We start from the raw sequence: 27,535 nt of genomic DNA, 5'->3' as shown, positions 1-27,535 counted from the left end.
CAATCTTCAGTGTTCTAGCTGAGGGAAGAAGGTTCTCATCCAAGATTTTACAATACATGGCCCCATCCATTGGCCCCTTAATGTGGCAAAGTCATCCTATACCTTTAGCAGAGAAACAGCCCCAAAGCATTATGTTTCCACCTCCATGTTTGACTGTAGGGATGGTGTTCTTAGGGTCATAGTCAGCATTTTTCTTCCTCCAAACGCAGTGAGTCAAAGAAATGCTATAGAGCTCAATTTTGGTCTCATCTGACTTCAGCACTTTCTCTTAACCCTTCTCTGAATCATTTAGATGTTTATTGGCAAATTTCAGACGGGCCTGTACATGTGCCTTCTTGAAGAGGGCTGCCTTGCGGTTTGCTGTGGAATTTCAATCCATGGTGGCGTATTGCGTTATCAATGGTTTGTTTGGTGACTGGGGTCAAAGCTGTCTTAAGATCATTCGAAGCTCCTCCCATGTAGTTCTGAGCTGATCCCTCACTTTTCTCATGATGGAGCTCCAGACTGAGGGCGATTGGTTATTTCGTATTTCTTCCATTTGCGAATAATCGCTCCAACAGTTGTCTTCTTCTCACCAAGCTTCTTGCTGATGGTCTTGTAGCCCATTCCAGCCTTGTGCAGGTCTTCAATCTTATCCCTGATGTCCTTTGACAGCTCTTTGGTCTTGCCTGTGATGGCGGGGTTTGAATGGAAGAAAGATTCTGTGGACAGGTGTCTTCTTTTTTTTTTTTTTTTATCAACCTAACGAGTTGTCATTAGGAGCACCTTCTTAAATTGACAGCACTAATCTCTGTAGCCAGTCTGTGGGAGACAGAATTATTGTTGGTTGGTAGGGGATAAAATACTTATTTTACTCACTGAACTGCAACTCAATTTATAACATTTTGTATTATGTGTTTTTTTTTTTTTTTTTTTCAGGATTTTTGGTTGATACACCTATGATAACAATTATAACCCTTCATTTCTTTGTAAGTGGGCAAACTTACAAAATTTGCAGGGGTTTAAATAATTTCCTCTACTGTATATGAGAAAATAACCCTTGAAGTGCGTGCATGGCCCCACTGCAGTAGATAATGTTAAGTTTCCCAGAGTTGGCCTTTACAAAAAGAGAAAATTAAACCGTGCAATGCATTGTAACAACCCATACACCGCGGAGTAAGTGCACATGGGCTGGTGTGAACAGGCCCTTGATAGAGCTTGCCAGGAAAGTCAAGGAAAATCAGGCTTCAGAAACCACATAAAATTAAATCAAAGAGTGGCACAAAACAGGCTTTGATGCCTTTTAAAGATAATATTAATCTTGTTTTCTGTGCTCTTATACAGGAATCCTACTGTCCTACACTTAAAAATAGAGTATATGTTCACTTTAAAGCACAGTTCTAATTATTGTATGCAAATAACAAAATGGCTATCGGGTGCCTTGAATTTGTCCACCCTTATGCTATAGTTTCTTGTGTGTACTTTCAGAATTTCCATAGTGCATGGGTTTATGCTTTTGAGATAAAGGGCCCTCCTATTCATAGATGAGTTTTCTCAAAGGTGATGTATATATGCATTCTGTAAAGTGCTGCTCATGTGTTGGTGCTATTTAAATGTATAAAAAAAATAAGCACTTGGAATCTGTCCAGCTTTTATTTGATTGCGGGAACCATTCAGGGTAACTGGTAGATAATTTGGATTTTTTTGAAGATAGCTTGCCTTTATCATTACTTATCTGAATTTATGGTAAATGCATTCTTTTATTTTGGTACACGAGCGGAATATCCGACAGAAAAAGTCAGACGGAAGCTTTTCATCGTATATTCCGATCGTGTGTATGCCTCATCAGACTTTTTTTTTTTTTTGAAAATTCTGACGGACCTAGAAATAGAACATGTTGTAAATATTTCCGACGAAACCAATTCATATTGGGAAAACCGCTCGTCTGTATGCTGTTCCGACGGACCAAAAACGACGCATGCTCTGAAGCAAGTATGAGACAGAAGCTATTGGCTACTGGCTATTGAACTTCCTAGTCCCTTTTCTAGTCCCGCCGTACGTGCTGTACGTCACCGCATTCTGGATGGTCGGACTTTGGTTTGACCGTGTCTAGGCAAGACCGCTTGAATGGAATTCCGTCGGAGTAACCTTCGGAATTTATTCCGATGGCAAAACTGGTTGTGTGTACGCAGCAAAACAGTGCAACTGGGTGGACCAATGGTGGTGTTCTGTTCCTGACAGCACTGTTCTATAGATATTGCATAATAAAGGATAACAAATGATGGGTGACGGGCATTGAAAAAAAAGAGGAATATACATCCTAGTGTAAATTTAAATTCAAGACAATGGATATATGGACTTTATCAGACTACAAATAGAATAGATTAAAATCACAACATTTATTAGGTAGAAAAAAAGGAAATACAAACGGACCTAGAACACACAAAAAAATTCCCCTTCTCACACGTGTATATAGGTCCCCCTGCTCCTAGCTTCTGAATGTCTCTCACATTGTAGTATCCCACAGACGCTATCAAATAGCTTAGCAATCTATCAATCCTGATGTAGAGAGGTAAGAAAATGAGCAATCAAGGATCCGTAGTTCCTCAACATCGCACACAAACTAGCAAGGACAAAAAAATGCAGGTGTACAGTGGAGAGAGTATGAAAGTACATGAAGGGAAAGGGGCCACTAAGAAAAATAAACAGTATAAGGGATAGTTCACACCATAGAAACTCAGTCCGGATGCGTTTCAGATGCTTTTCTACATGCACGTTTTTTGATGCAGTCCAGTGCATTTTTTTCCCCCCTCTTTTTTCTTAACCTTAAATAAGGACACGTGTATTTCTGATGCGTTTTACAGCGTTCCAGTACAGTCCAGTGCAGCAAAAATGCAGCATGTTCTACTTTTTTTTCTAGAACTGGAACTGCAGACACTTGGTGTGAACTATACCATTGAAAACCATATAACCTACTTCACATGCGTTTTTTATGCAGAAAAAAAACGCACTGGACTGCATGTGGTATGAACTGGCCCTAAGGGGGAGAAGAGTGGCTATTAGTGGGTCATAGAAACCCCACCAGTATAAATAGTTGGTTGTAAACTCAGAAAGAATAAAAAAACCTGCAAGACAAATGCATAATGAGCTAGTATGCATCGCATACTAGCTCATTATGAAATACTTACCTTAGATTGAAGCTGTTGCAGCAGTCCCCGCACATCACTGTGTCCAGCGACATGTCTCCCGAAGTTATTTCCGGGTTTGCAGGCTCCGGCGCTGTGATTGGCTGGAGCTGCGATGACGTCACTCCCGCGCATACGTGCGTAGGCCGCCGGTTTATGACACAGCTACTGAAGAAATGTCACGAGCAAGTTTAGGAGAGGTTCATGGTACCGACAGGTAAGCCTTATTCTAGGCTTACCTGTAGGTAAAAGTGGTGTAGTAGGGTTTACAACCACTTTAAGTAGTATTAAACTCGAAAGCAAACACTTATGCCGTGTACACATGAGCGGACTTTCGACGGACTGAACTACGAAGGACTTTTTGACGGACTTTCGACAGAGTTCCGACGCAACGGATTTGCCTACACACGATCACACCAAAGTCCGACTGATTCCAACGTGATGACGTACGACCGGACTAGAATAAGGAAGTTCATAGCCAGTAGCCAATAGCTGCCCTAGCGTCGTTGTTAGTCCGTCGGACTAGCATACAGACGAACTGATTTTTCGACCGGACTCGAGTCCGTCAGAAAGATTTGAAACATGTTCTAAATCTAAAGTCTGTCTGATTTTTTTTTTTTTTTTTTTTTGACAGCAAAGGTCCGATAAAGCCCACACAGGATCGAATTGCCTGGCGGATTCTTTCTGACGGACCTTTGCTGTCAAAAGTCCGGTCGTGTGTACACGACATTATATTGCAGCTTACTTAGAAAGTATTACTTTCTCATTTCTTAGAGCAAGTTCTCTTGCAGCTGTAACAGTTACAGGGATGAGACAAATCATTCGTTATTGACAGGGGTGCTTACAATGATCAGCTTTTATTTATGTAAATCCTTTATCCTAAAAGGAAAAAAAAAAACCTCTTGCTGTAAGTGCTTACAACTTGTTAGCTAGCGTTTGGCTTCAATTTAAATTCTGCTGTCCAAAGGTCCCCCCTGTGCCCTTCATCCAGAGTGGGGACACTTTACTACAGGAGGTTTGTTACTGGTCAGATCACCAGGTGAAAACAGAGGGGGAAAAAAGCTAAAAGAAAACCAATGCAGCCACCACATGTAATGATTGGTAAGCTACTATAAATTTCATTTTTGGGTTTAATCCCACGTTAATGGACATAACCCACCTAAGCACTAATGAAGGGTATCAAATACCAGAGTTGAAATATCCTAGACTAATGCATCTTCCAATAATGAGCTAATAGCAGGGCAATGAGGCTGATCATTCTGTATTAGAATTCAAAATAAAACATGCTTTAATGCTATAAGAGGGTCATTTACACATATGCTTATTCTCAGGATATATACTGGTACCTATCAAACTGCTAATTATATGAGGGAGTAATTCCCATTGAAAGTCTATCTAGGAAATGAGTCCACCCTAGGCCAACCCACAGCCGCCCTGAATATATGTAGAAAGAATTAATGAGTCCTAATCCAGTATAGTAAATTGAGTTAATCATAATACAAAAGATATTCTCCATTACTGTGAATCCAGCCCCCAAAAAGGACCAATAATTGACCTATAAAGATGATAGGTAATATTTTATAAGACTCCTTTCACACTGGGGCACTTTTCAGGCATTTTTGCTCGAAAAAAATAGCACCTGTAAAGCTCCTGAAAAGCGCCTCTTAAGCCACCCCAGTGTGAAAGCCTGAGTGCTTTCACACTGGGGTGGTGCTCTTACTGGACAGGAAAAAAAGTCCTGCAAGCAGCATCTTTGGGGCGGTGCAGGTGCAGTGTATACACCGCTCCTCCATCACCCCTGGCCATTGAAATAAATGGGCGCCGCTTTCAAAGCGCTGTAAAAGCGTTTTGAAAGCAGTGCTAAGTGGGCGCTTTTAACCCCTTCTGGGGGGGTTAAAAGCACCCCACTAGCTGTGCCAAAGTGCTGCTATAACAGCGGTAAAGTGCCGCTAAAACTAGCGGTGCTTTACCGCTAACGCCCGCACCGCCCCAGTGTGAAAGGGGTCTTAATGTCAAAATAATATTACCAATATTTTTTTAGTCTGTATTTTATCTGTGCCTGTACCATAAAAAGTTTTTATAGTGGTAAATTTGGGGTAGAAATTATTAGAGCCCCACTCAACTTGCACTGCAAATATCATTTATGGTGGGCCAGAGAGATCTAATAACTCGAGGTGCTAAACAGTATGCCAGTATCCAGAAGTCCTTTTTGTTTCTATTTAACCACTTGATGACCAGCGACGTACTGGTAACGATGTCGTTGGACTTTGAGTGATTGTACCAGAATACCTACAGCTGCATACATGTTAGCTAGCGTTTGGCTTCAATAGCTGCAGGCCTCATCCCGGTATTGTTTTTTTCAGCCAGCGGTTGGCTTTCTTTTAAAAGCAATCCTAGCGGCTGATCTAGGGCAGTCATTTTAGCGCCAAACCTCTTCTGTAAATCTAAAGTGGTAACCTGTAAAGGCTTCTAAAGCGTCGCCTATGAATAATAACATTTATGTAATTTGTTGCACGGAGCATGCGCAATTTTAAAGCGTGACATGTTTGGTATCTGTTTACTTGGTGTAACATCATATTTTATATTTTACCACATATTAAAAAAAAAAAAAAAGTTGCAATAAATAACTGCTGTGTAGCTACCGTGTGACATAAAAAAAATTGCAACACCCACCATTTTATCTTCTAGGGCCTCTGATTTTAAAAAAAAATATAATAAAAAAAAATATAAATATATATATATATATATATATATATATATATATATATATATATATATATATATATAATAATGTGTGGGGTTCTAAGTAATTTTCAAGCAAAAAAATAAGATTTTTACATGTAAACAAAAAGTTTCAGAAAAGGCCTGGTCTTCAAGTGGTTAAATCTGCAGCATTCACAAAGGCCCATGTTCAGTCTCTTTCCATTATTCTGTAGCAGTGACAACGCTCTGTTGCTGTCTACCAATTGTGCTTTTACATTGTCACCTTGTCTACGGCTTTTAATGCAGATTACTAATGGCTCTTTCAACATGCATTTTTCAGGCATGGTCCACTTGTCAGCTTCAGGAAACCTTTGTAGCTATTGCTGGAGTACATGCAGACAGGACGTGTCAGCAGCACCAAGAATGCAAGAAAGGATAAAAAAAAATGTAAACCACAGTATTTTAAAAAATAAATAAAAAATATGGCAATTGTTTATGATACTCATTTAACAGAGGGCAAAGTGTAAACTTCAAGAGCCAGTACGGAATTAAAGTATATCCAAACCCCAAAACAAGGGTGTAAAATATTGCAGCTTACCAACTCTTAGATGCGGTGGCTTCAATAATTTTCATTTTTCATGCTTAGAACATTTAAAGCAAGTACAGAAAATCCTGCTGAGCTTGCCAGAAATACAGTGCTTGTGTCACTTCCTGTGTGGTGAACTGGAAACAAAACCAGTGTTATCCACTTGCTCTCCAAAATATCCCCCCCCCCCTGCATGATCAGGCCACTTGTCACTGCATTACTTTAACTGACAATTTCACCGTCGTTTTCTCTCACAAATAGAGCTTTTTTTTTGGTGGTATTTGATCACCACTTTTTTATTTTTTGCGATCTAAACAAAAAAAACCAACCATTTTGAAAAAACAAAACAAAAAAAACAATGTTGTACTTTCTGCTATAAAACATCCAATAAAAAATATAATTTCTTCATAAATTTAGGCCAATATGTATTCTGCTACATATTTTTGAGTAAAAAAAATCCCAATAAGTGTATATTGATTGGTTTGTGCAAAAGTTATAGTAACTACAAACTATGGTGTATATTTACTGGAATTTTTTTTTTTTTTTTTTTATACTAGTAATCAGCGACTTATAGTGAGACTAAAATATTGCGGAGGATATTCTGACACTTTTGACACTTTGTGGAAACCAGTGACCCTAATACAGTGATCAGTGCTAAAAATATACACGGTTACTGTACTAATGACAATGGCTGGGAAGGGGTTAAACATCTAGGGCGATCAAAGGGTTAAATGTGTCCCTAATCAGTGTTTTTGTGTACTATGTTTACATAGACAGAGCTCTGTTCTGTGTGTCTCCTCACCGATCAGCGGGTGCCAGCGGGCCTCCATTGGCCGACACCCGCTGATCGGCACGTGCTGTGTCTAATCACAGCACATCGGCGGCATGCTCATCCCCTAACCGGAAGTGCCAGGTCACATACTAGGAGAGCCGCTCTGCTGCTGTACTCATACGTGAGGCTGTCGGCAAGTGGTTACATTTGTTTTATTAACTTCTAATCCCCCCCCCCCCATTATAATGGACATGAACAGATGCAAACATGCCTGAAGTCCAGCCTGGGCGGCTACGATAGCCCTCTACAATACATAGAGATAAGTGGAGAAGAGAGCGTAGCCACCCAGAGGCAGGTAGTGTGTTAACGATTCATAAGCTTACTATACGAAAAGAAAGGTAAAATAACAGAAAAAAGAACACTAATGCATGCGCCGCATGTAAGCATACGTAAGCTGCAAAGTATTAATTGTGTGCTTTTGGGGTAAAATCTGCTGTAAAAAAACATCCAGATAATGAACACTAATTGTAGGTATGTATGAACTTCATTGCCCTGCTTAACCGTTTTACAGCGGTACAGAGATGGAATTACATTTTTATGGTGCTCAGCAGTAAACAAACAATATGCAGCTCTACAGAAGTTACCGAATCCTCTCCTTATCAAGGTGACCTCGCTAGAAATGTTTTCATTGTCACAAAGTGTCTGTGTGTAGTTTTTTTTTTTTTTTTTTTTTGCTTTGCTTTTGGCCCGCATAGCTGGATAGAGGTTCAAATGAGGATAGGAAGTGGGACGATTACACGAAAAGCTAGGAAAGATTGTCAAGCTTACTGTTGGGTTCATTGCTTTTTAATCTCTGAATAAAACTGACATTTCCTATGTTGGCATGCATCACAAGTGACTGAAGAATACCCACTGGTTAAAAAAAAAAAAAAAGAAAGAGAAAGAAATCTTATATCTGGGGTTTCAGATCTCTTCTGTTCTTACGAGCTCACAACCTTCCTGGCTGAAACGTGAAGATGCTCCCCTTTGTGTCTTGTGTACTTGTAAATAAAGCATGCGGTCTAGTGTTGAGAGATGGCGGAGTTTGATTTCCACAAGTCCTGTGTGTGTCAAGAGTAGCATGAGGTAGCTTTGGCTGCAGGTAAGGCAATACAGTATAACTCTGACTGTAGGATGTTATGAGATAGTAGCAGCTGGGGTTTAGTGGTTTTGTTGGGAAGTGTTCCAGTAAAGGCTGTGCCAAGAAATGCAGCAGCTTAATTAAACTTGATTGTGAAGAGTACATGCAAATGAATGTAATATAACTTTAAATGTCTTTCAAACAAAATAATAAAGTTCTTTTAACTAAAAGAATAACATTGTCTTGGTGTTACTAAAGACGGTGAGATGTTTTATTTGAGATTTAATTATTATTAATTAGTAAGATACTGGGGCTTATTTTTTTTTAAATTGTTGGGAAATTATATGGGCAGCATTCTCTGTTGCAACAGCCACATTAGTTTACTTTATAATGTGTCTATTGTGCACTCTATGAACCTGAAAGACAGCAAGTTTAGTAGTTTCCTTTAGCATCTATAGTGAGATCATGAAATGTGCCGTCTGCACCTCTCCAAGGTGCCTAAATGGTGTTTTACATTGATTCATGACTTGAAGGGTTAAAGTAATTGTTTCTCTATAAATTCTTTAGTCAAGTCCAAGAGTCTCATCAGAAAAACGAATGAGGTATGGGTAAGCAGTTACATTATATATAGAAAATAATAGCTACAAAATCCACACACCGACTTCAGTGAAAAGGATTTGCATGCACACTCGTTAGCTCTGTGAGAGGTGGGGGGGCAAGCCTGCTTACCGAAACCTTTTGACCCTCAAATTATAGAGAGATTCATCAATGGCAATTTTGTTGTCTGCAGTGAGGAGATCTAGATACAGTCTGGAAGGCTCAATAGTCTGACTTTGACCTGCTGGCCAAAATAAGTGAACCTCATATTTCTAGTGTGCGCTATGAAGATACTGGGGCCTATACATGTATTGCAAAAAAATGAAGTTGGGAGTAGATGGAGACATATCTTCTCTCTTCATTGAAGATTCTGCCAGAAAAATTCAAAATAACTCAGAGGGGAGGCAAGTCTGCTTACCAGAACCTATTGACCCTCAAATTATAGAGAGGTCAACAGCAGCATATAAGGAATCAAGGGCCAGATGAAACAGCCAGAACCTCGCCATGATCTTCACGTCATCCGTCACTGCAGGTCACTAGAGTATGCGGTCCATGTAGTCATCTAGCTGGAAAATCCCCACTTTCAGCGGTGTGAACAGTGCCATCGGTATTACGAGTTTTTCTGGCAGAATCTTCAATGACGAGAGGAGATACATCTTCATCTACTCCAACCTAATTTTTTGCAATACATGTATAGGCCACAGTATTTTCACGGCGTACACTAGAAATATGAAGTTCACTTCCATTGGCCAGCAGGTCAAAGTCAGACTATGGAGACTTCCAGACTGTATCCAGGTCTCCTCACTGCAGACAACAAAATTTGCCATTGATGAATCTCTCTATAATTTGAGGGGCAATAGGTTTCGGTAAGCAGGCTTGCCCCTCCCCCCCCTCTCACAGAGATGACGAGTGTACATGCAAATCCTTTTCACTGAAGTCGGTATGGAGATTTTCTCGCTATCGTTTTATATGTGGACTTTCATGTGTTTTTTCTATTAGTGACTTTTGAACATTGAAGTAGCACTGCACCCTCTCTGTATTATGTATGTTGTGTATGGTGTATAATCAGCCTATTGCTTGCTGCTAACATTTTTTTTTTATCCACGCACAGATGAGATTATATATATTAGATAGATAGATCGATCTATTTTAATAAGTGTCTACCAGCTTGACTTTCTTAAAGGATGTACTATGTATACAAAAATGAGTTGTATATGCAACATGAAACATGGTGCCTTCAAGACTAGCCTGGTCATAAGAGTATACTCTTTGGGACCACCTCTACTTTTTTTTCTTAAAAGTATTGTTAGATGGGTGGAGGTAGAAGTAGTTAAAGCGGATCTCCACCCGATTTCACAACACTAGCTGCAGAGGATTGCCGCAATGTCCTAATGACAAAACGGCACTTTTTTTTTTTTTTTTTTTTATACTGTACCTTTGTTGTTGATTGTATCTGTGTCCTCCAGGATGTACAGGCTGCGGATAGGGGCGTGTTCTCTGCGGCTAAATTGTCACTTCCTCTTAGCCGCACTGGCTCCTGGGAGCTTGTGTCATTGTTCCCAGGAGTCAGTGCGGCGGCCTGTTGTGAGAGTTATCTCGGGAATTCAATCCTGGGAGTGACGTCATTGCCATCACAAAGGGGCAGGACTTCCTATGACGCCGCTCGTTGTGATGGCAACCGGAGCTGTTGATGGCGCTGCGATGTCAATCTACTGCGCATGCGCGAGATCGAGAACAGAACGGGCGGTGCATGCTGGTTGATCAGCAGCACCGTATCCCGGAAGAGGATGCCTGTGGGCTTCACATGCCCACAGGCAAGATGACAACCGCCTGGATCGTAATTTATAAGTTTCTTTATTAGGAGAAAACGGACAACACTCATCTTTAAAAACCAAACAAGTGAGTTCTATATTCATAGAGCATATTCATTGTCATTTTGCAAAAAAAAAAAAAATCTCGGAGATAATGGAACCCCGCTTTAAAGTTTGGAAGGGACTAGAGAAAAGAGGAGTTCTTCGCCACAATTACATTCTTTCATGCATATTTTACACACAGTAGATGCGTGTAAATGTTATTTATTTCCATACATAATTATACTCTTCCAAGGAAAGATTTGTCAACTATTAAGGAAGAATTCTCATGTCATATTTTAGCAATATGTTCTGTTCCTCAGCGGATAAAGCACAAGTAGTGCTTCCTATCTATGACTAGTTGTGAGGTCTGAGAGGGCACCCTTCCTCCTTCCATGGCCAACAATGCAGCTATCTAGGAGAAGGCTGCTTTGACAAATGTCACATTTCTCCATCTCCATCGCCCAAGACAAGTGTCTCACGAGGAATGCAGGGGGAGTGAAAGCAAGTGTTTCAGGCAGGTAGACACCTTGCCATGAAATTGTATCACTTCCGGGTATGTAAATATTATTTTTAGACATTTTAGGAAGTGTTTGTTTATTTTGCATTGGTATGTAGGTCATATAGGAATTTTCTTTAAAAAAAATTGAACTAGTAACATGTTCCCAATGCTGCAGCTTCTAATTCCCCCTCCCCTCCCTGTGACAGCATTACAGGGAGAAGTTCCCCATACTAGCTGTCGCTTTTTGAAATCAGCGTGCCCGTACGGGGCTGCGCCCACACAGCCACGTCATTCATTCACACAGCTCTGTGCGTGAATGAACTACAAGCCCCATCATTCTTTGTGGCTGTCGGCTTGTAGTTCTCACGTGTTAGTTCATTGCTTCTTCCTGTCAGTGTATCTGCTTGCCCATATGTTGAACACAGATACACTGACAGATCTGCAGGAGACCTGCATGGCACCAGGACAGAACCCTGGGGGACCCTACTTTCCACCCTGGACTAATTGCATATCCCTGGTATAGACTGTCCTGCAGCCACCCGCTGAAATGTCTAATCGTTTATATCTAAAGATGAACGCAATAAAATATCCACAATGTTATTCTACTGTACTTTCTATTTTATTAGTACACATTTCTTACATTGAACAGTAGAGTTTTTATTTATATGATAGAGATATAGATAACATCTGGCAAGCTGTTCATATTTGTATTTTATTTTTATTTTTTATAGTAGCTATATGTATAGATGACTAAAGACCAGATTTGTTGTTGAAATTTCTAATATCCAAACCTACTTGTGCTGTTAAAATGGTAGTAAAAGCTCAAATTCTTTTGCTTTTAATGAAAAAAATGTTTTGCTTAACCCCCCCCCCCACACTTAACTGAGCCCAATCTCAATCCAGCACTGTGCCCAAGCACAGCAGAGCTGCTGTCTGTCTCTCGCTCTCTCGCTCTCTCGCTCTCGCTCTCTCTCTCTCTCTCTCTCTCGCTCATGGCTCCTATTGCTGTCAATCACAGCCTGTGAGGAGAGGGTGGGGCTGAGCCTCAATGTCTGTGCCACCATAGGAAGCTGTTTCCAATGGTAGCAAACTGTTGAGAGGAGGAGCCAGGAGCACTAGCGGGGGGACCAGAGAAGAGGAGGATTGGGGCTGCTCTGTGCAAAACTATTGCACAGAGCAGGTAAGTAGAAACTGGTTTGTTTCTTTATTTTTTATTTAGCCTTTAGCTTAGGCTCACACTGGTGCAGTGCGTGGAACTACGTGATTCGGACAGGAATCACACCGCTTTCCTGTTCAAATCACATGCAATTCTTTGCAGTAAGATTTGAGTCCATTCATTTTGTATGGCTCAAATCGCACCGTACCCCTACGAAAAAGGTGCATGCACCATTTTTTTGTCGCACTGGAATCGGATCGCATGGTTGTTCACACCAATGCGATCTGATTCTGCCAATTGCAGTGCATTTTACAAAACTTTTTGGGTTGTCGTTTAACTTAACATTGACACCCGCAGCTGATCACATGAACGGAATGCGATTGTGATGCAGTGTGGGAAACGCACAGCAATTGCTGCAAATCCCGCACCACATCAATGTGTGCCTAGGCTCACAATCACTTTAAGCACAGACTGCACTCTTTGGCCCTGTTCACACATACTACAGTGACCTGCATTTTATTGCACTGGAAAAATGCAGCTCACTGCAAGGACACATAAAAAAAAATATGTTTTATATGTGTCCTGTTCACCCCACAATTTGTGTCATGTGCATTGCATTAAAATGCAACATGAATGTATTTTACCACAACTAAACTTACAAATGCACATCATCGCAATGCAAATATCTTGGGGAAAAACTTTTTTTTATTATTTTGTCCCTTAAAAGGAACCGTAGCATTTTTACACGCAAAAAAAGTGTCAATGCACATAACAGTGCAGGCCACTGGTAGGCAATGCATATCCGTGATTCAGGTATGTTCATGCATTTTAATGCATGTTTTTTGTGTGAACAGGCCCTTAGCGGTCCATGTTTTCTTTTTCCTTTTTGAAAGAAAGAAAAGGAACAACGGCAAGGGATTGACAATGAAAGTTTTAGCTGATGGAAAATAAAAAATGTATTTATTTTTTTTTTTATGTCACCCAAACTGTATCAAAATGTATTGCCGGAGATCATATGCAGTTTGTGGCAAACACAGGTCTATCATTAAAATACACATGCTTCAAATCAAGAGCCTTCAAGGAAGATAACATTGATGCTTTGCTACTTAAGCCGCAGTCGTGTTACTCTCGACAGCCCCCATACTGTACTATCTTGACTTCAGTATAATAATCATGTACATTCTTACAAATATCTGTGTGTAATACATGTAGATAGTATTTAAATACTGTGATAATACCAGGAAGATATTTTCAGGCTTTGTTCTGTTTCTCCAGTCTTTTCCTTAAGCCTGATGGCTGATCCTAACCATTTGATCAGGATCTATGTATTAATAATTCAGGTACACCACTTACAGTGTGAATTAATCTTCTTATCCTAATAGACTTTTTGGCTTTACCTGCTAAGCTGTTATTTCACTAACTTGATTTGAAATAGACGACGATGGAGTGCTCTGCAGATTTTAGGAATAGGCCACTTAAGAGTTACCCTGACCATTTTAGCCTCCTTTTTTACTTCAGAGGTTTAAAGCACGTTTCTTATATCTTAGGGACGATGACAACATTTAGGTTAACAGATCTGCATACCTGCTGTGCCAATTACAGATGGGACCCGCTCTCTTTTGGATTAACTTCTTATTTTAGAGAATGCAATTATTGTATTGTGAACATCCCAAGTTCGGCAGGGACACCCAAAACGCTGGTCAGAAGCAGAGCTTAGAACAGTGACAGGGATCCTTACAGCAGCCCCCTGAAGATACAAGGAACCAGGGGATGATTCAGCCCACCAGAACCTATTACTGAAATAATCATTTTGGTGGGTGAGCTCTTTATTAGTGTTTCTCAAACTTTTTTCAGTCTTTTAAAAGTATTTTCAGTCTCAAGGCACCCCAGTCTAAGGGGTGAGATTAGGGAACGGTAAAACCATGTGGTTGAGCCATGTTTTTACAACCCCCACCTGCTCCCTGTTTAGCTGCAGAGGCAGCATCCTGGGTTGTATACATGCTGCAGCCACGATCATTTGCACCCGGGGCAGGAATTATATCCCCAGCACTGACGCCCAGCAAACGTGACCCATTCAATTGAATGGCCTGTGCTGCATGTGCATTATGCATGGTTGCAGCACGGTGGTGCTACATATAGGGGATTAAAATAGGTGGTAAAGGGGTGACATATCACCTTACCCCTATTGTGAATGAGCTCCTGTTTTCTTAGAAAAGCAGTTCTGATCATATGGGATTAGGGGTTAGGATTAAAAGTAATGTACAGACATACACATATACACATACAAACAACATACACAAACACATATGCGCACATATGTATAGCCTTTTTTTTTTTATTAGAAGCCTTTTTAACAAATGCTGATTTACTGCACCTGCAGTGCTGGGTGAACTGTATCTATACTGGGCTGCGACTGACGGAGCTACAACTGTACATTGACACAGTAAAAGCTCGATCTACAGCTTTTCTCAACCAGGATACAGTGGCACCCAAGGGTGCCGCAGCACTCCGGTTGAGAGAGGCTGTTTTATTAGGTTGTACAGGCAATATTTGAATACAATATCCTGTATGAGCTGTAGAAGTTCATAGGTATCTACACACTGTGGATTACATATTCTTATTAGAGTCAGGTTTGTATTACATCTGTTATTGTTAACAGGGTTAAGTGCCATGGAACTGTTGGATTTATAGCCACATTGTGCACCTTTTCGATCAGTTGGGGCTGGACAGCACACCTAGCAGTATATTCATTAAGGATGAGCTCCGGCGTGTTCGCACAGCCCAAGTGCAGAGCCCGCCAGGAAGTCGGCACTGCACAGCGCTAATCACAGGCAGTGAGACATTGTCTCAATGCGCGGCTGCAGAGATCGGGAAATGTCTCGCTGCCTGTGATTAGCGCAGTGCTGACTTCCTGGCGGGCTCTGCATGTGGGCTGTGCGAACACGCCGGAGCTCATCCTTAATGAACATTTAGGACAGTGTGCACTCGGGGGCAAATGCCCAGAATGCAAGAAATCTGCATTCTGGGCATTCGACCTGGGGTGTATACCGCCCTAAACATAAGTACTGCTAGGTGTACCGTCCAGCCGCTGGACAACACACCTGTGCCCTTCACCCACAGCTAAATGCCAGAGGCCTCTGCATCGGGGCCCAATGCCTAGTGTGCATGGGGGCTTCCTAAAAGGGCAGCGTGTTCCCCTATCATCAAAACCTAGCTGATTTTTGTAAACATATACATTGTACTCTCTGATATAACACATGCATGTAAGATCTGATTTAGACAGATTAAGAAATATGTTTATAATACTTACTGCCTGGGAATTGTGAATATAAGGGGTTAACCTCTCTCCATAAGTAGGTCTTGCATTTTACCATGAACTTGTCTGGCTAATGACTGATTTACTTGTTCACAAGCGTGAGCATTTTCTGTTGTATCAATAGGCTTGTGTCCAAGGTCTGGGATTTACAATGACATAGTAATCCTTCATTTCACTCAGCTTTGTCCTCTGCAATGATTAACTTCACCAATCCTTTTACCTTCTCCTCCTCAGGTTTGTTTGAATATGGCCGCAATTGGTCTGCCATTGCCAGAATGGTTGGTTCCAAAACCGTATCTCAGTGCAAGAACTTCTACTTTAACTACAAGAAGAGGCAGAACTTAGATGGCATCCTACAGCAGCACAAACTGAAGATGGTAAGGAGCATTGGCTTGTCATTTCAATGTGTTCAATGTATTTAAAAAAAAAAAAATGGTTGCTTTAAATTTTGGTGCATATTGGATTCCAATCTACAAATATGTAATGATTTGCTTGCTTATGTATTTGAGCCGGAAAAAAAAGGAATTGTGACAGTGATTTTTTTTTTTTTTTTTTTTTCATGAGTTGTAATCCTGTTTAGTCAGTCTTGTAATCCAGGCAGCCTTTCTAGACAGCATAGTCACACCCTGGACCTCTCTGAAGGCTGTACATAATTAAACAATCCATTCTGGCCTGGGACCTGACTCAGTTTGTGATTTGATGTGAAGAAATAGCAGCACATGGATGAAATCATCTTTGTGTTCTCCCCTCCTGAAAGTCTGTTTACATGTGCAATTTGCAAAGCAATAGGTCCCTCACCGATTCTCACTGTGTTGTTGTGCAGGTAATTACATTTCATATTTTTGTAAATGAATGCATTACTGGATTAAATGGATGGAGATACAGTAAATAGATCTAAACCCAATCACTAAAATAATAAGCTTTTACATGTTTATGTAATTTCTAAAGTCGTTTTAAATTTGCAACTTTTATTACAGTAATACCTAATGATCCTAATATGAAGATCCTTGTTCTGGCACCATCCCATTATTGGGTGACAACAGTCTCCTAATTATGCTACTGCATTGTCATTATTCACCCCTAGTGGAGACTAAGGCTAGATTTAGACATATAGAAATATAAAAACTGCGCTCAGAGACCATATGTGGTGGCTGACACTTCACTAGACATGTAGTGCTAACAAGTTATATTAACATTAGTGCTGCGCTCAAATAAATGTGTGAAAAAAAAAATATAGGACCTAGGTCCACCAGATATTGTGACCACCCAAAGTGGCAAAGGATCCAAACGGATTGTACAATAATCAAAAAATTGAATCTATAAAACGATATCAAAACAAAAATGAATGCAAATGAGATATAATACAGGAAAAATTTGTGCTTGAGATTAAATCACTAAAAGTTAATGAATATATCAGCATTTGATGTAGAATAGTCCACCATAGGAAATAAGTCCCATAAGTTCAAGACAGATCACCTGTGAAAGGACACAATATAGTTAACTTTTCCCTCATGTGGTCCGCCACCATATAGTAAGATTGGCACGCTTACCGGAACGGAAGGTGTGGGCTGATATACTAGTGGGTATTGAGTCAATCATGCAGCTATGAGGAATAAGGATGAGCTCCGGCGTGTTCGCACACTCCACGTGCAGAGCCCACCAAGAAGTCGGCACGGCACAGCGCTGCGCTAATCACAGGCAGTGAGACCTTTTCCCAATGTGCGGCTGCAGAGGCACGGCGATGCGCTAATCACAGGCAGCGAGTGAGACATTTCCCGATCTCTGCAGCCGCACATCGGGAAAATGTATCACTGCCTGTGATTAGCGCAGCGCCGTGCCGACTTCCTGGGGGGCTCTGCACGTGGAGTGTGCGAACACGCCGGAGCTCATCCTTAATGAGGAATCACCTCAACAATATCCCGCACTGTCAGACAGATGGTATGGAAATCACCTCGTCCAGAGTTGAATGGAAAGGTTCCACCTTCAAAAAGCAGGCTCCCAATATACAGCAGACCATGTCAAATGGGAAAGCAGTTCACGAACATATGTATGGGAAACAAACAGCCACACATAGTGTAAAACTGCATCATAACATTTGACGTGGTCTACTGTATATTGGAAGCCTGCTTTTTGAAGGTGGAACCTTTCCATACAACTCGGGGTGATTGCATACCATCATTCTGACAGTGCGGGATATTGTTGAGGTGATTCCTCATAACTGCATGATTGACTCAATACACACCAGTATATCAGTCCACACCTTCAAGTTAGCGTGCCAATCTTACTATATGGTGGTGGACCACACAACGAGGGAAAAGTTTTAACTATATTGCGTCCTTTCATGGGTGATCTTTCTTCAACTTATAGGACTTATTTCCTATGGTGGACTATTATACATTGAATGCTGATATATTCATGAACTCTTAGTGATATAATCTCAAGCACAAATTTTTCCTGTATTATCTCATTTGCATTTATTTTTGTTTTTGATATTGTTTTAGAGACTCCATATTTTGATTATTGCACAATCCGTTTGGATCCTTTGTCACTTTGGGTGGTCACAATATTTGGTGGACCTAGGTCCTATATCTTCATTTCATTTCATATTTGAGCGCTGCACTAATGTTTATATATAGATTTAGATATGCGTTTAAATCTCTATCACATTCGTATCGCGCTTCAGAGGCTACTGACTGGCAGTAATGAAGCGATGCAATGCCTCCTCACCGCCTGTTTCAAACCCACTTTTGCCAACAAATGTGCCACAGCCACATGCATTGCAGACTTTCCCGTATGCTTGACTGTACAGCGTTTGGTGAGCTTGCCGCCTGTTGATCACTACGTGTCAGGTGAACTTTGCCATGGGCGCCAAGCATTGCGGCTTGTAAACAAACCCGTCCGCTGCCTATTGCAGCTTAAAGAGGGTCAGTTGGTGGGCGGCAAAAACGCATCTTAACCGCACATTTACGTTGCGTCGAGTCTAATCGAAGCCTAAGGGCACTTTCACACCGGGGCGGGCGTATTTTTAGCGTCGCTTTACCGTCATTTTTATGGTGCTTTTCAGCCGCTAGTGGGGAGCTTTTAACCCCAGCTAATGGCCGAAAAAGGGTTAAAAGTGCCCACAAATAGCCGCTTCCCATTAATTTAAATGAGCAGGGGCACTTTAGGAGCGCAGCACCTCAAAGATGCTGCTTGCAGGACTTTTTTGGGCATCCTGCCAGCGCACCGCTCCAGTGTGAAAGCCCTCAGGCTTTCTGGAGCGAGAGGAAAGGTGCTATTTTTTTAGCAATATAGCGCCTCAGTTTGAAAGTAGCCTAAGACCTCATACAGGCTTTAGCTTCTATAAGAGCAGTGTGAACACCAAGTTTTTACAAAGCATTTGCAGAGCTTTCAGCAAGCCTTGTTGATGCTTTTAATCCACCCTTCTGCTCCAGTTTGTAAATATTGAACACAGATCTTAATGGGAGTGCTGCATGCCCCTTTATACAATCTGCAAGCAATCTTCAGCACTAATTAAAGCTTATTGAAAGTCTGCTGAAACCTGCCAGCAGCTTGTTTAAATTAGCAATCAGCTTGCTAAAAGTTTCATAAAAGTTTGCCGTTCACACTGCTCTTATACAGGCTGAAGCCCATGTGAAACATTGCGCACGTATGGCCCATCGTTTGTCACTGTCAGGGTGATAATCCAGAGGGCTGAAGTGGCTGGAGAAGATCAGGAATGCTAAGAAGTAAAAAATTAAATTTGAAGTCAGTAAAAAGGTGTTTTATGAAAATTAACCCGTGGTCTGTTAATGGTACGTGGTTCTTTAGCAAACTAATTGCATCCAGTCAGGATTTTGATTTATTTTAACGGGCTTTGAGGTGGTTTATGAGTTATTATTTTGAGATGGCTCCCAAGATTGATAAAATTTAAAAATACAGTTTTGTAATAGATAAAAAAAAAACCTTCCCAAACCAAACTTGTATTATTTTATCTTGTGGGAGGGAATTTATTGAAGAAATAATACATTCACAGCAAGTGCGGAAAGTGGGGGCAGGCAGCTGGCAATAAAGTTATAGATTGTCGATATTGAAGTGGTAAAATAGCCTTAGCGCTAGTTCACACCACAAAAATGTCCTCCACATCCGTTCGGAATGAGTTTCTGCATGTGCGCTTTTGACACATTTCTGGATGCATTACAGGTGCTTTTTTTTTTATCACTGAGCTGCATTTTTTGATGCATGTAGGTGCGTTTTTAATGTGTCTTACCATGTTGCGGTACAGTTTTGTGCAGGAAAAATGCAGCTTGTCTTTTTTTTTTTTTTTTTTTTTAACTGGAACTGCAAGCGCTAGTATGAACTGTGCCATAGAAAACAATGTAACCTACTTTCTATGCATTTTGGATGCAGGAAAAAAAGCACTGGAGCACATGTGGTATGAACTAGAGGATTTGGTAATCTCTGAGCATTGCTGCTAACCGACAAGTGATACTGCAGCAGTGTCAGTGGGTCAGTTTTCCTTCTGCTCACAGTTACTGTCTTTGTTGAGAAATCAGATATTATGCTTATAGAATTTGCAAACCCTCATATAAGCTTTAAAATGTTAGAATAATTAAAAACTCATTTTTTTCATAAATAGCAGTTCAGAGACATCTGTCTTTTATTGCATGTAACCAGTGGGATGTGTGTGTACCTGCAAACAGCTGCCACACCTGTCATTGATTTGTACAGGCTTCTGGCTGTGGCTGATTTGGAAAGGCCTTTGCATACCCACCACAGAGAAATGCTGATTTTTGGAAGAGTAAGGCCCCTTTCACACTTGTGCAACTTTTCATGTGACTTTGGACATCAGAGTCGCATGAAAAGTCGTACCCCATGATTCCCATTGATAACCATTCATATCTGTGCGGCTTCCAGTTGCACTGACTTCAAAGTAGTTCCTGTACTACTTTGGTCTGACTTTGATACGAGTTTAGGTCCATAGACCTCAAGTTTACTCAGGCATTCCCTGAAATTGCGGCAAAATCATGCGACTTATAAGTGTGAATGGAGCCTAAGGGTCTAAGTGCTGTGTGACTGGTCCCTAGGAAAGTTTAAGTGAAGCATGATCAGCAAAAAATAACTGTTGATCATGTCAGAAATTCCATGATGTGCACATTTCTGTGTTTGTTACAAGGAAATCCCTCAATTTTCTTGCTCTCAGAGCTATTATTCCCTATGGTTTGGTGATGAGGAGAGGGGGAGGGAATCAGTAGTTTGACAACCGGGCAGGTCTGACACTATTGCTAGTTCAGTTCACAAAAAGACATGTGGTATCATTCCACAAGAGGATATTAGAAGCCAAGTACATTTCTGGAGGATCAACCGGTATTTTTCTGTACTTGCAGGGTCCTTTAAGAGGGTAAAACATAGGAAAATGTGCTTGTATTGCAGAAATATACTGTGCCTTTTTTTTCCTTTTTTTTTTTTTTTTTTTATTTTTTTTATTTTGCACTGACAGTTCTACAGTGTTTAGCCATTGAGTGGGCAACTAGCACATAAATCTACAAAAAATCATAAGCTTCTCACTGGGTTTGTTACCCTGTATTTTGAGGGTTTTAGCTATTTTTACCTTTTAGTTGACAAATCTACAATACCAGCAAAAGGTTTTGGTTTAAATAGATTGTAAATACACACGTGTCTAGGGAGAAATTCACTTGACCATGCAATAGCCTCTACAGTCCTGCAAATGAATGAAGTTAGATTTAGACTACCTTTAGCTGTTTTGTTCCAAACTTTAAGTGCCGGTTCACACTGGTGCGATGCCAAACATCGCACAGACATCGCATGTAATTCGCAGCGCCCTGCCGTTCACATTACATGCGATGTCTGTGTGGTGCGATATCAGCCATAGAGATAGTATGGCTGATATCGCACCGCATTCGGTGCAAACACGCACAGGACCCTTTTTTCTGTTCGGACCAGAATCGGATCGCATGTGTGTTCACACATATGCGATCCGATTCATGTCCGAGCTGTCGGTTCGCAGTGCGATATGCGAGCTGAACTGGGGGTGTCGTTAACAATGTATTGACACTCCCCAGCGATTCGCATATGGCAGTGTGAACTGACATGCGATGCGGGAACACGCAGTGGATTCACAGTGTTCTCGCATCGCACCAGTGTGAACCGGCACTAAATCCTTCTCAGAACGTAGAGGTAATATGGGTTTTCTCACAAGTTTAATTTCTGTGTCTGACTGCGTTATTTACTTCAAGGATAAATTCTAGAGAGAATTATCGTTGCAAAGAATGTCATACATGATTAGACTGTCTTTAAAGTGTCTGTTTTTATTTTTCTCCTCTGATAAAATTATCAGTACAAAAAAAAAATTTGGTGCTGAAAATTTTAGGAGAAAAATAAATAAAAATAGACACTTTTTTAAAGAGTGATCTATGCGGCTCTACAGCCATCCAATCACTTTTATAGGGCTCAGAAAGGACCCGCCTTCTGCTGCCACCCACCACTGTCTTCCACCACTCATGAGCTCTCCCGATCCACCTGAGAACCGCAGTCAGCTGCCCATAGAGGAGAAGGAGGAACATTTTTGTTCCTCCCTCTCCTCTGTGATGAATTAAGATGGAAGCAATGAGGATTCGTCACTTCCAACATGTGAGGTATCGCGATGAACGCCGTAGAGTAATAATTCTAGTGCCAGAGCTCACGTTTAACTCTTAATTGGTAACCTGCTTTTAAAGCAATGCCTGTGGAGATTTTTAGGTACCACAGTTTGTCCCCATTACATGGCGTGCAAAATTTTAAATATTGACATGTTTGGTATCTATTTTCTTGGTGCAATATCATCTTTTATATTTTACCTAAAAATTGTGTATTTTATTGTATTAGTGTGCACTAAAATGTATTTAAGTGTATTTGTCCAGAAAATTTGCGTTTGTGCAAACATCATGCATCATGCAACATAAACATTGACACCATTTTATTCTCCAGGGCCTCTGCTTTCAGAAAATATATAGTGTTTGGGGGTTCTAAGTAATTTTCTAGCAAACAAATACTGATTTTTAACATATGTAAACTATTTCAAAGTTGGTCAGGATGGCAAATTGTTAATTTAAATCTGCATCTCCAGTTTTCCTTAAACACTGTTTAAAGCGGTAGTAAAGCGTAGCATTTAAAAATAATAAAATACCCTGCAAGGCATTGGCCTAATGTGCTAGTATGCTTTGCATACTAACACATTATGAAATACTTACCTTAGAATGAAGCCCTCCAGCGATGTACTGACAGAGCTTCCATCTGCATTCGGTCTTCCAGGTTTGCTAGTTCCGGCTGTATGAGTGGGCGGAGCCTCTGTGATGTCACTCCCGGATATATGCACGCTAGAGCCCTCTGTATGCTGGACCTTTGGAGCACATGCACCGATGTCACTGGTTACATCCAGTGTGAAGATCTCCTAAACACTGCAAGTTTAGGAGATATTCACTGTACCTACAGATAAGCCTTATTATAGGCTTACCTGTAGGTACGAGTGCAAAAAAGGAGTTTACTACTGCTTTAATGTCGCTTAATGTGTTCTGTCATTCTCATTCTCCATATTGAAGCCATTGAATATGAAACCTTGTCTAGTCATCCATGTTTTTGGCTTAAAATAATGACTGAGCCTTATTGATGTCAAAGAAAAAGTTTGCCTTTATTGTACATAGCTTTTTTGTGCGCCAGTGAATCACTTTCTCCTTGGTCAATGGCATAAGAAAAGTACTAAGGGTACTCCACTGTATCTTTTTGTAATTGTAAACAATGGCGTTTTGTTATATCTTTAAGTTGCATGTAAAATGTAAGCTAACAGCAACCACTGAGTTTGGGCCCCTTTCACGCGAATGGTCTGATCAGGTCTGGCGGACCCGATGGGACCCTCCATTCTCCTCTATAAGCAGTCAGATGTTGTGTGACTCCTAAATATAAATGTTTTTTTAAGCACAAAACTGACTTCATGTCTATTGATACCATGGCAGAAACCAAGTTTTTTTTAAACTTCTTTCCAAACGTTTGTTCTTAAAGCCTAACTTCAGCTTTTCCTTTCTAAATCTCCTGTTGACCATTGTCACAGAAATTGATGGGAAATCAAAAAAGATTTTTAGTCCTCACTGAATATGTTTCTAAATGGGAACCCCTGAAAGATGTCCAAGGCTGGCCATAAACAGTCAAAATTTCTTTCCTGCAACTACTGGTTGCAGGAAAGAAATTAGCAAGATTCCCCCATCAGCACAGACCGTGTTGACAGGGGAATTGGCAATAGTCTTCTCTCAGCGGGGGAGAGGGGCATGCAAATTTGTCCCTGCTGGGAGAAGACAGTGATTATCACTAGCGGCTATAGCAGCAGATCAACTTGGTACATTCAGGCTGCCCATTAACGGTTTGGATCTTAGCCGGGTTCCAGCCGTGTACGGCTGGCTGAAGTGCCGGTTCACACAGGGGCGACTTGTCAGGCGACCTAGCCGCCTGACAAGTCGCCTCCTGTTCTGTACAATGGAACCGTTCTAATAGGAGCGACGCAAGTCGCTCCGACTTAGAAAACGGTTCCTGTACTACTTTGGGGGGCGACTTGCATAGACTTCTGTACAGAAGTCGTTTTGCAAGTCGCCATGGCAGTCGTGTGCAGGTCGCCTCGGTGAGGCGACCTGCAAGTCGTGCTGCCCATGTGTGAACCGGGGCTAAGTCTCTCACTTTAGAAAGATTTCCTTTTTCACCCTGTTGTCTCTGGGACAGAAAGTAAAGGGCAGTCTCCCTAATTGGGCATAGAACAAAACCCGTCTAAGAAAACTCGTTGGCTTTTGACATACTTAATTGCATCTAGTAAGATGGTCCTAGCATTTTTGGACTGGTTTTATGGGTTTTTTTTTTTTTTAATGCAACACTAGTTGCATTTTTGACAGATCAGATAAAAGGTTCCTCCATTTATGGCCCTGGTAAGTGGGCCCATATTATAGCCAGCTATGCTGCAACAATCTGACCAGTTTCTATTCCCCCTGATAGCTGACACTGTCCTGCACAAATGGCCCGTAATGTGGAGAAAAAAAAGGGAGTGAGCAACAAAAGGTGGGTACCATTTTTGGACAGGTTTTCTAACCTGGTCAGTTAATGAGCCCCTTTAAGGCTAGGTTCACCCGTGTCCGGCTGCGGTTTGCAGTCCGGAGTCTGGTGCAGTTTTGTTTACTGGTTCAGGTGCAAATTTTTACTTGAATTCGCACCTATACCGGACCCAAAATCGCACCGGACCCTTTTTCAAAAACATACCGTGGCCCAGATATGTGTGAACTGGCTCCATTGAAAGCGAGTCCAGTTCACATGTTATGCGAATTGGATGCAGTTGAAAATGCATCTGATTTGCATATATGTGAACCGGGCCTTAGTGTAGTTGGCCAACAAGCATATGCTAGGCCACATAGACATGACATTATTACCTGATTAGATGACTATCATCTTATGTCCATGGGTAACAATAACATAGAGTAAACTTGCTGAAAGAAACATATAGACTGGCATTGCTGAGCTCCTGAAAATGCTAGTTCATTAATTGCCATACTGATGTCCTGGCTTCAGTATTTGGGTCACCAACCTAGAATAAACATGCATATCAGGAATTCTGATTTTGCTGGCTGCATGCTTGTAGGTCAGTCATAATGACTACCAGGCAACTAGCATTGTTCTGAAGGAATCCATCAATTAAAGTGTTTGCATTTCTCTATGCCAGTTCTTTCTTTAGGACAAATGGTGTTCAAAGCTAACCTTAATATGTAGTGTGCAGACTATGTGGCTGCACATACTGTATTCTCTCTATATGTTAGAAACAAGGATTGTAAGGCCGGGTTCACACTAGCTGTGGCTCGCAGCAGGGGGTCCGGTGCGTCCCTGTTCTCAGTTTCAGGGGGGGAATCTGGTCTGAATTTTTGTCTGAATTCTGACCTGAAACAGAGCCTAAGACGCACTGGACCCTTTTCCAGTGCAGACCGCGGCCGCCTCGGATCCATCCTGTTATACAAATTGGATGCGGAGAAATTTGTGTGAACCCAGCCTCAAACTTTAACACACTGATCAGATTCATTGCATTAAGCTGACATATAACATTTAAAACGGTATGATGAAGGCTTCAGTAGTAGCAGTAATACTAAAAAAAAAGGTAAAAAAAAAGGCAAGTGTTTTTTTTGTTGTATAGCTATTTACGAATTCAGTAGTCTGTTAATGGCATGTATGCTGTTGTTAGGCTGGATTCACACCTATGCATTTTTTGTACTTTTTGCATTTTGCAGATTTGCACTACAGTTTATTTAACATGGTTTCCTATGAAACACATTCTGTAGTGAAAATCTGCAAAATGCAAAAAGCACTTAAAATGTATGGGTGTGAATCCAGCCTTAGGGCCTGTCTATATAGAATTCTGTTCTTTTCTAACTGCCCTCCCCAGGGGAATTCAAGGGAAATGCACAATCAGCTTAGTGAATGCAGGTCAGTAGGTCAACTGCAGGTCAGATGTGCCTGTCAAAAACTGACTGATCTCAGAAACATCTGAGACTGATTCCAAAAGCAAACAGAATGCTCCTGAAAGCAATCTGCATTCTCCCGTTGACACAAGCCCGTTAAACATTTTTGGGGACCACTGGCAGCAGACAGGTTAAATTGTATATCATAATATAGAATGTATATTATAATAACAATTGCTCATTGAAGAGAAATGCTGAAAGAGAGGAGGTGAAGGAGACCTTTTCCATAGTAACCATTATACTTCATAGTCATGTGGCTGTTCTCCAAGACAGTTTGTCTTCTTGCCTCTCTTTAAGCTAGAAGATAGCAATTAAAATTCAGGTTCAGTATGTTTCCAACTCTTTTGAGTTTTTATTTTGTTAAAAACTAAATAAATAAATGAAAAGTGGTTCTCCGATTAAGTAGAAAACGCATGATATTTATTAGCTTAGAACATTGAAAAGATTTGTGCTGTGCATCTTTATGCGGTTTTCCAGGTTCCAAATGGAAGTATTTCAAAAGCTTTTAAGGCCAATCAGTCTGTAAAGTAACATCTGTATAAATGGAAAACATTCACAGCACTCTTTGTCAAGGCATTAGAGAACAGTACAGTCCTAGCCAGTTGTTAGACAACCCAACACTACTACCAGTCTACATTAAAAGCTCAAGGCAAAATCCATTTAAATTGGATCCAAAAGTTGGTGTGATTACATTTTTTTTTTCTCAACTGAAAGTATAGATAAAACCAAAGTTTATTTGTTTTTGATAGAGTGGGGAAGGGTAACAACCTCTGATTTTCTCTTCTTTTTTTTTTTATTTTCTCTTTTTTTTTTTTTATTGCTACCTGTATCCCAGCTTGGAAAAGTCACCCCTCTGTGTCCCCTGCTTATAAACGTTAGAACAAATCCTCAATTATGAATCATCCGTGCAAAAATAGAGGATAAATCTTCCAATCTTCGATATCAGCTGTCTTCACTTTGTAAAGATTTCCCTCCTCCTTCCTGTTTTGTCTACAGGGCAGGAAGTGAAGGATAGTCTTCCCAATTGGACACATCCAGCCAAATATTCCCCACTCTGTACAAAGTGAACAAAAAGTTTTGGCTAAAGTAGGTCCTACTTCCTGTCGCTTACCTTGGAAGCAAGGTAGCAACATGGCAACTTACCCAAAGGTACTGTCTGATACCTAGTGATGCTTTATTTCTAAAGGAGAACTTAGGCCCCTTTCACACTTATACGACTTGTCCCACGATTTTGTACTGCAAAATCGTATGACAA

At 40.8% G+C, this 27,535-nt stretch overlaps 1 protein-coding gene across 18 annotated transcripts in view; it reads left to right on the top strand.

Annotated features, from left to right (window-relative positions):
* The window catches only part of NCOR2 (nuclear receptor corepressor 2), a 712,221-nt gene that overhangs the window by 532,061 nt on the left and 152,625 nt on the right, over positions 1-27,535 (top strand). For all 18 annotated transcript variants that reach the window (XM_073627809.1, XM_073627730.1, XM_073627722.1 and 15 more), the window contains exon 18: positions 16,001-16,143. In XM_073627809.1, the coding sequence (XP_073483910.1) occupies positions 16,001-16,143 (143 nt within the window). The remainder of the gene's footprint in view (positions 1-16,000; positions 16,144-27,535) is intronic.

The sequence above is a fragment of the Aquarana catesbeiana genome, linkage group LG01, assembly GCF_042186555.1.
Source record: "Aquarana catesbeiana isolate 2022-GZ linkage group LG01, ASM4218655v1, whole genome shotgun sequence".
Lineage (NCBI taxonomy): Eukaryota > Metazoa > Chordata > Amphibia > Anura > Ranidae > Aquarana > Aquarana catesbeiana.
Note: the sequence above shows the minus strand (reverse complement) of the source record. Positions and strands in the feature narration are given on the sequence as shown.